At 23.8% G+C, this 10244-nt stretch overlaps 3 protein-coding genes across 3 annotated transcripts; all 3 read right to left on the reverse strand.

Moving 5' to 3' along the window:
* Nucleotides 1–67: 67 nt before the first annotated feature.
* Nucleotides 68–809, reverse strand: ENU1_040410 (PQ loop repeat protein; the record flags this gene model as incomplete). The annotated part of the gene is made up of 2 exons (XM_008857533.1): nucleotides 68–138; nucleotides 194–809. 2 exons carry the CDS (start codon nucleotides 807–809, stop codon nucleotides 68–70), a joined length of 687 nt encoding a protein of 228 aa, XP_008855755.1.
* Nucleotides 810–885: 76 nt separating this feature from the next.
* On the reverse strand, nucleotides 886–2373 carry ENU1_040420 (0ligosaccharide translocation protein RFT1, putative; the record flags this gene model as incomplete). The annotated part of the gene is made up of 1 exon (XM_008857534.1): nucleotides 886–2373. The coding sequence occupies one exon, from the start codon at nucleotides 2371–2373 to the stop codon at nucleotides 886–888; it is 1488 nt and encodes a 495-aa protein (XP_008855756.1).
* An 82-nt stretch (nucleotides 2374–2455) lies between these two features.
* ENU1_040430 (dedicator of cytokinesis protein) lies at nucleotides 2456–10179 on the reverse strand (the record flags this gene model as incomplete). The annotated part of the gene is made up of 3 exons (XM_008857535.1): nucleotides 2456–9598; nucleotides 9656–9946; nucleotides 10000–10179. 3 exons carry the CDS (start codon nucleotides 10177–10179, stop codon nucleotides 2456–2458), a joined length of 7614 nt encoding a protein of 2537 aa, XP_008855757.1.
* Nucleotides 10180–10244: the final 65 nt, after the last annotated feature.

The following is a 10244-nucleotide window of genomic DNA, read 5'->3' on the forward strand; positions in this document are numbered from 1 at the left end:
ATTATTGATTAGTATAGGATTAATAGTAATGATTATACTTTAATTAATTTAATTATTTTTGTAAATATCAATTATCATTAATTAACAATCCATTATAGTCTTCTTCTTGTTCATCATTCGTTGTTATTAATCCTTTTTCTAAAATTCATTAACAATTAATTCCATAACATAAAAAATTGAGATAAAAACAAACTGAACAATTGTTTTAAAGGTGTAAAACATTGTTTTTCAAAAATAAAAGGAGAATACACTAATATTTGAGAAACAAGAATACCATCGCAAATTAATTGAAAGACACCACAACATACAAATTGTAATGGAACATTAAGTTCAATAAAATAAACTGTTTTGAAGAAATCACCTATAATCCAACCACCAATAGTAGAAAGTGGTAATCCTTCTGCATTCTTTGTTTTATAATTTTTAAGTATTTGAGGAAAGCCAAGAAGAATTTCAATTATAGTTGATAAACCACCAATACATTGAACAATAAGATTAATTTTTCTAGTGACAAAAGAAACAAAGATAACGATGGATGTAAATAGAATAAATGTAGTTATAACTTTTGAGTATATCAAGTTATGAAGTAGTTTAGATGATAAAAATATTAAAATTAACATTGTAATAATAATAAAGATACTTTGAATCAATAAAGAGATTTCAAAAGGTTCTCCAATATAAAAACCAATTCTGAGAACATTACTTATTAATAAAATATAACAAGTTCCAATACTAAATGATTTAAATTGTTGTTGGTTATTGTGAGATATGAAAAATTGAGTATAAGGAAGAATAGGCATAACAATCATCAAAATATTTATAAAATAAGTGATGAATAAAGTAAACATCAAATTATAAATATTTAAAAGTTCTTTTATAAAAAGATCAATTATCATAAGGAGAAGATGATTTTCTTTCATTCCAAAACATTTTAAGTGATGTTATGAATGGTTTGTCACAAAGCCAAATAACTAATAATTCAATAAATCCTAAACATACACCTAGAATCAAACAAAGAAATGATTGAGTTGAAAAGATATATGAAACATAAGTATTAATTCCAAAAACTACAAATAAAGATACTAAAGTAAGTTTAGTTGGAGTACATTTTTTCCAAGGTAAATGACCATATAATTGATAAATATTATAATGAGAATAAAATGCACGTAATATCATAGAAATTATATTAGAAATAAATAAACCTGAAGGACCAAATAATTTAGATAATACAATACATAAAGAAACATAGATAATAGAAAAAAGAAACATCAAATTATTTGATGTATTTAATTGTTCATCTGTTGCTGTTGCATGGAAAAATGATTCTGATATTCCATTAATAGCAATAGTACTTATAGTAATAAATGCAATGATAAGTAAATAAGAATTATTTGTAAATTCTTCATTTTTATATAAAAAGTCAAGAAGAGCTTTTGAATAAGGAGGACCAAAAACAAGAATAAGTAATGATAAATGAAGAATTATTTTTAAAATTGAACAAAATGCATTAAGTAATTCATCTTTATTTTGACGAATTTTAGAAAATAAAGAATAACTAACATCTTCTATTGGTAAAAATAAGAATCTAACAACTAATGATGAAATATTTGAAATAACACTAAATATTCCTTGAATTGTTAATGTTGTTGTTACAATAAGAACTGCTTTTTCACCTTCTTGAAGTAAAAACTTTTGAAGAGTTTGTCTTCCAAAGAGCCATAAATTATCTGAATGTGATTTTAATGATTTAAATGAAATCATTTGAATATCAATTTGAGGAAGTTTAATTGAATGATGATAAGAAATAAAAATTGTTAATGAAGATAATGCAAATAATGTTGGTTGAATAATTAATGCATATTTTGGATATAATGAAATTAATATTGCTTGTAATATCATTCTAATAAAAATACTTGGTAATTCACAATAAATTCTAAATATATGTTTTTGTGTTAAAAGCATATAAACTAGATATGGTTCTTGAATAAGTTCTAAAAATAATCCTATTGAATGTATACAATAAGAAAGTAATGCATATTTCATTTCAGGTGCTTGATAATAAAGAATAGGAAGTGCAATTATATTAATAATTAATCCAACAATAATAGTAATTAAACTGAAGGATATTCCTTTTGATAAATTATCTGTATATTTTCTCATAATTGTTCTTCTGGAAAATTCTCTTGAAAGAAAATAAACTATGTTCATTAATAATTGAAGATGAACATGAAAAAATCCTGTTACTTCTTCACCAACAGATCTAATAACTATTACATTAGAAATAAATGTTATTGATCTTTGTAATAATTGAAAAAGAACAGATGATGCAATTCCACGTAAAGCTCCACCTACAGTTTGTTGAGGAGAATTCATTATCCTTTTTTAAGTTTTTTTTTAATTAAAAAAAAAAAAATAAGTATCGTTTAGTGAAATAGTAATATAAAAGAAAAGAAAATCAATTAAATTGAACAAGATCATTTTCATTAACTCCTTTTGATCTTGCATATTCTAAAACATCAGCTTTCACATCTCTAATAATTTTAGAAGTACTTAAATAACCTCTATCAAATACACTTTGAATACCTGCATGTTCTTGTTTCATATTAGATTTATGAATTGTTAATCCTCTTTTACAAGTAAAAAGTGTACGTTGAAGTAATGAATATAAATTTAAGACATAATCAACATCATACTTTTGAATATTAGGTTGTTTAAGAAAAGTATCACAAATAGCACCTATTCCACCATTTACTTCAGCAACAAGAATACCTTTAAGTTTTGGTTGTAATGACATAATATTAGTATCTTTATTTTTAAAATCTTCAATTGATGTAGATAAATCTTCTAATTTATTATCTACATCATCAATACAACATTCAATTGGAGACATTACTTTTTGAATAACATTTTGAACTTCTTCTCTTTCAAGAACTGAAGGAATATTATGTTTTGTTTTATAAATTGTTCTAACTTTTTGTGTATCTTCTAATCCAGGATGTTTTTTATCTGTTTTACATGTTTGTTCACTTACAAAAACTCCTACTCCTGTGAAATTTACATTGAAATTATTTTGTTTTCTTCCATCTTTAAATGGATAAACATTAACAACTGTATAAAAAGGAGTTGTACATTTATCAATATCAATTCCTTCAATATTTGTTTTCCAATCTGGTGAAATACCAATTCCATTAAGATCTTTTTTACGCATTTCTTTAATTTCATTTCCAAATTCTTTTAATCTTAAAGAACTTCTATAAATATATTGTTTTTTATGATCTTTTTCAAATGCTTTTTCTCCATAAAATCCTACACAATAATAATACCAAATAAATGGTTCTGTAATTCCATTATAAAGAGTATTAACTTCTTCATGTGCAAGTGCTAATTCTGCATAATTTTTATTAGAAATAAAATATGGAATAATAAAGTTATATAATGCAATAGCAAATGAATAAACATGTGCTGTTTTAAATAATTGTACTCCATGTTTGACTTCTTCTACTAATGTATCAGTATTTAATGTTGTTGAACTACTTTGGAATGATGGTTGTTTATAATCTAAGAAATCATTAGTAATTTCTCTTAAATATTCTACATTTAATGGATGAATATCATCTTTAATTGTACAATAAATAAAATGAATAATATGAACAATAGCAATTCCTGCTTCAACATAATTTCCTCTTTTTTCATGTTCATTTGCAATCATTTTAAACCATGGAATATGAATTTGTGGACAATCAATATATTTTTGTGCAATTTCTAATTTTCTTTCAGTAATTAAATCAATAGCTTTTTCACTACTCTTTTTAAGTATTTCTAAATCGGATAAATCTCTTAAAAATGATTGAACATGATCTCTTAATAATTTTAATTCTTCTCCAAATTTTTTATTATTTTGTTCATCATCTTTCATTCCACTTTGTTGAATTTCTTGTGCTGCTTCATTTTTAGATGGTAATAATATAATAAATTTAGGATGTTTTTCACAATATTCTTGAATTTTTTGAATATCTTCTTGATTTACATATTTATTATATGATGGGATTTTTTCATTTTCTATATTTTTAATAACTTGTGATATTTCAATTAATTGTGTTGTTGGTTCATCATTTTGGAATTGAAGTAATTGAACTGTAACATTAAAACAAAGTGCATATTCTTTTCTTTTATCTTCATACTCTTTTTCTTTTTGACTTTCTTTATTTAATAATCTCATTTGTCCTAATAATTTTGTTCTTAATTGAGGTGGTGGTAATATTTTCTTTCCAAGTTCAATAAACATTCTAAATGATTTTTCTTTTTTATAATTATCTCCATAATATTCTTGGATTATTCCATAACTAGAATTAATACTTCTAAATCGTTGATTTAATTTTCCTGCCATACTAATAATATCTTCTATTTGATGTGTACCTACTACAAATTCTGTAACATCACTTATTGCAACTTCCCATGCATAAACTTTAACTATTTCTTCACTTGCTGATAATTCTACATCCATTTGTTCATTTTCATCTAATACTTGTTTTTCAAATCTATTAATAATATCTTGTAATTCTGTTGCACTTTTTAATACTCCTATTCCCATTGGTAATATATTATTCCAACTCTTAAATACTACATTCCATGATGAAATAGACATAACTTCATTTTCTTTCTTTAAAAATTCACTATGACTTCTTTTTGCCATTTCAGTTATAGCATTTAATTTTCCAATTGTTTGTTGAAGTTTTTGTTGTGATGAAAGTAATACCATTACATTATCATCTTTTGTTGCTAAATTATCACATGCATCATTATATAATTTACTTAAACTTTCTGATGATTTTCTTAATTCATTTTCAAATTCTTTCATTTTATTCTCATGTTCTTTTTCAACTTTAATTTGTTCTTGTTCAATATTAATTCTTGCTTCTACTAATTCTTTTGTTTTATCAATAATTTCTTTTAATGTATCTCCACTTACAGAAATACTTGATCCAACTTCTTTTAATTCTTTAATATATTCTTCAAATTGTTTTTGTTGTTCATCTAATTCGTTACATAATTCTTTAGCTTTTTGTTTATATTCTTCTTGTTTCATTTGATGTTCTCCAGTAAATGCAACACAATCTCTTATTGTTTCTAAAACTCCTCTAAGATAATTATTTGTTTTTAATTTTAATCCTGAAATAGTAATTTCTACTTTAACATTTTTTTCATATTTATTTAATAATGTTTGTGCTGATTCATTAACTTCATTAACAGGATCTTCTTTCCATAAATTTATTAATTGTCTAACAACTCGTTCTTTTGTTCTCCATTTTCTATCTCCTCCATTTTGGTCTTCATCAATCATTTCAAGAAGTTTTAATCTTCTTTGAACTACTTTATTTCTATAATTTTCAAATGCATTAATATCAATAACATCAACTGATTCTTTTTGTTTCATACTTTCTTCTTTTTGTCCATGGAATTTTTCTTGTGAAAAATCATCTCGTGCCCATTGTTCTAATGTATTTAATGCTCTTTCAATTAATGAATTATCTTCCCCTTCCTTTGTTCCAATAGTTGCTAGTGCTGCAACTGTATGAATTCTCATACATTGGGTACTTCCTAAAATTTCATAATTTGTTCTAACAAATAAATAAAATACTGATGTTGCATTTGTTCTAATATCTGGATCAGGATAATTACAATAATTAATAATTCCTCTTAATAATTTATATGAAAAATCTAAATTCTCTTTAAATAAATAATCACCATATGTTCTAACTAATTTTCTTATAAATTGGAAAAATCGTTTAATATATTGTGCAGGTGGTGGTTGAACAAACATTTTATCACTTATAAACCTATTAATTTTATTCATTTCATCTACATCTTTTCTTTCAATTAATTCTTCAAATAAACAATCAACAACATCAAGAATAACTAATAACATGTCATCATAAATAATATGATCTCTTGTTTCATCTCTTTCAATTGGTGCTTCTTGTACATCATTTCCAAATATTTTTCCTAGTTTTTTATTTCTTTTAGTATATGCTTCTGCACTTCCTAATCCTGGTGATGGTCCAAATAATAATAAATCTTGTGTATTCTTTTCATTTGCTTTTGGTCTTTGTTTAACAATACTTCTTTCTTCTTTTGAATTTTCTTCAAACATTGAATTTAGTCTTAATTTTTCACTTTCTGCTACTTGGAAATTTTGTATATATTCATTAACTAATTGTTTTCTTATTCCTAAATACATTCCATGTATATTTCTATATTTCTTTTTATCATTATCATTTTTACATATTTCTCCTGGCATAAAACTAAGAATTTCTTTTGCTGAAACAAGTAATTCAATAAAATTCATTATTTTTGAAACTACTTCTAATGAAATATATCTTTTTAAAACTTCTCGATTTACATTCTTTAATATCCAAATTAAACAAAGATAAAGATCTTGTGTTTCAAATGTTTTTAAATTCTTTGTTGACCAAATTTCTGTTATTCGTTCAAAATTATCTATAAAATCAAATACAAATGGCATGAAATATTCTGCTATTCTTTCTTTTTTATTTTCAAATCTAACATCTAAATCACAAAGAATAATTCTCTTTAAAAGAATTACTAATGCATATTTTGAAATTTCATTACTTCTTGATAATAATTTAATAAATGATGTTTCTATACTATTTGCAAAATAATGTCTTTCATTAAGTAATGATCTTAATTCACCAACACTCTCAAATAAATTCGGTTTAACAAGTAATGGAATATTAACTTCATAAAAATATTCATATGAATTTAACACACTTATAAAATCAACTCTAAGTATTTGTGTAGCTAACCAACATTTACTTCTTTTTTCTGGACTTGGAATAACTGTTTCTACTTCTATATGATTTGCATTCATTGGATCTCCTACAGGTTCAAACAATGTTGTTGTTTGTGAATCATAACATCTTGATAATGCATTTATATAACTATCCATTGCTTCAAACCCAATAGTATGTGAATAAATTCTTATTAAATCATTTATAAATAATCCAAAATCTGCATTTAAATAAAATAATCCATTTGTTTCTTGTTTAGATAAACAAAGTCTAAGTCTAATAGTTTGAGCTAATGTAGTTCCTAATTCAATAACATCAGAATTAAATTGTTGGAAAATAGGATTTTCTCCTAATTGTCTAATTTTTTCAAGTCTATTACTTGAATCAAAAATACCTAATTCTTCAAGATATAATGTTAATGATTTAATAATAACATCGAAGAAAAACCAACAATATTCTACTGCAACATCTACAACAACAAGTCTTTGATCTGTAGTATCTTTTTGATATAATATCTTTTCAAAATACCATAATAAACAATTTGTAAGTTTCATAAAAACTGGTACTTGTTCTGTTATTCCTTCTGTATCATTGTCATCAATAGGATTAGTAAAATAATAATCAATGTATGATGTTAATATATGATTTCTTTGTCTATATGAATTATGTGGTGCTTTTTCTTCTTTTAATAATGCTGCAAGAACTTTAAGAATATACGTTAAAATAACATCATGTTCTAATTTTTTACCATTTGAAAATTTTCCACGAGGTGTTTGAACTATTGATCCTTTTTGTGGACTTGTAGTTGTTGATTCTGTTTCTTCTGTTTTATCTTTTTTTTCTTCTGATTTTCTTTCAATAACTGGTTTAATTCTATGATTATTAAACATTCCAAATAAATTACTCATAATAACTGGGAAAAAATGCATTAATTGAATAACTGGAATATTATGTACTTTACTTAATACTTCTTCAACATCTTCAATTAAATTGAATGAACATACTTTATCTAATAATTCATAAAGAGATGTACTTCCTGCAAATATAGTACTATGAATATTAATATCAACTACAAGATATGACATTTTATCTCCTACTCCATCTCTTACTTTATCAGTAGATGTCATATAACCTGTAGTTCCATCATATGTATATACTGGTAATTTATATTCTCCATTAACAATTAATTTTCCTTGTTCAAATAATGGTCTATATGCAAAATATTGTAATGTTGTTTCTTTCTTTTGTTCTTCTGGAAATGTAACATCTTGAATTAAAAAGAAAAAATGATATTGATCATTAAGATTTAATGGTAATTTTACTTTAAATTCATCTAAATAAAAATCTATTTTATTCCCAATACTTACAGTTGTACAAAATGATGTTACAAATGATTTATCATCTTTTTTTCTTGAATAAAATGCATTTAATATATTACTTGGATCTTTTAAGTCTTTATCTGTACATCTAAAATAACATGTTATTACAAATTTCGTTTTCTTTTTATCTTTTTGTGAAATTGATGTAATATTTAATTCTTTTGTTGTAACATAAACATTATTTGTAAAATCCATAAAGAAATTTTTATAATTTTCAATAGATGTAAAATCTTCAAGCATTCTAATTCCTTTTCCTTCTGGATTACTATTTTGAAGAATATATCCTGATGCATCTTTAATAAGATAATCTTTTTGTATTATACCATGATTTTTATTTTCATATCGTGCTTCTTTTGTAAGTATTTTTTTCATTGAATATCTCCATGTAATATTTAATTGTTTACTTTTATTATTATCACTTTTTAAAAATGTATCAAATTCTTGTTTTCTTTCAATATCTTCTCTATAAATTGGTAATTCTTTTGATTGAAATGTTGAATTATTTCCAATTAATATTTCTCCTAAATCTGTTACTCCAATTCCTAAAAATTGTTTATAATTACTTCTTTTACTTTGATTTTTAATAATTGGGGTTTTCTTTTTCTTTTCTTCTTTTAAATATCCTTCTTTACTTGCATTTGGATCAAGTTCGGCATATTTATATATTAAAAGAACTCCTTTAATTTTATGTTCTGTTTTCTTAAAATAATCAACTCGCCAATTAATACAAAATGTTGTTTTGTTATTTATATCTTTATTATTATTTCTTTTTTCCATTGAAAAATCAAGATAATAATTTTCTGTTAATTTTTTATCCATAGTAATATCATATATACAAAATACTCCAAATAAATCTTCATTAGGACAATCATTCGTCTCAATTTGTGGAATATCTATTATCCATACATCACTTGTTGTTTCATTTGGATTCATTAATAATACTTCTCTTCTTCCACATAACGTTTCTTTTTCATCTATTGGTCTATACATTTCATCATAATGATCAAATAAATTTTTATATGTTTGTCTTGGATTTAATTGTTGAATATTATCATCAATTAAAATTGATATGTTTGCTGAATCTTCTGTAGTTAAATCTTTTCCATATGGTCTTAATGGATCTTCTGAATTTTCCATAATGACTTTTTCAAATGGTATTTTTCTTTTTTGAACTTCAGTTGTTTTATTAAAAATCATATTTAATACACTTTGTTGTAATGCTGGTAAACTTTTCATATCAATCCCTTTCATTACTTCTTCTATTGCTACTTTTGACATATGTGGTTTTTCATTATGAATAATATTAATATCTTTTACATTAAGTTCATTTTCTTTATTTGTTAAATTAACACTCTCACTAATAATATCTTGTTCTGTTTGACTATCATGAATAAAACTTCTATCATTGTACTATGTTTTTAATTTCTCTCTTTATATACTATCTTGTTTTTACAATATAACACAAACATTTTGTAAATATTTTGGTTTATCTTGATCTCTTTGTTGAAAAAGTGAGTCTTCATGTCGATAAACAGGACTATTATCTAATGATGACTTATTTACTAAATACTCTTGGTCTGTTTCAATGTACTTACAAAATTTCATAAAGTCATTAATTTTAATTCTATCTGTTTGCATAAGAACGTTTGACATAATACTTTGAATGTGTTCATCTGTTAAATACATGCCTTTTTCGTTTTGGAGAAATTCTCTTATTTCTTGAATTGTTAATTCTCCAAACCCATCACTGTCATATTGCTGTTTTTATTAATTTTTTTAACCTAAAACTTACCAAAAAAAAATGAACAAACATAAAATAATAACGTTTGATTTGGATTTGGATTCATTGAAGGTGTAGGTAATGATTCTCTATCACTTTGATATGATGTCGTTTTTGCTAAAGAACTTCTTGTTTGTTGACTTGTATGATCAGAAAATAATTTTTCTTTTTTAAGACTAATTGGTTTCTTCCTTCTATCTTTTATACTCATTTTTAATTTAGACTTTGTATTTCTTTTATTTTAAGTTTTCCTTTTTTTTATTTTTTGTCATTTTA

This window comes from Entamoeba nuttalli, assembly GCF_000257125.1.
Source record: "Entamoeba nuttalli P19 unplaced genomic scaffold asmbl_2754, whole genome shotgun sequence".
In the NCBI taxonomy this organism is placed as follows: domain Eukaryota; phylum Evosea; order Mastigamoebida; family Endamoebidae; genus Entamoeba; species Entamoeba nuttalli.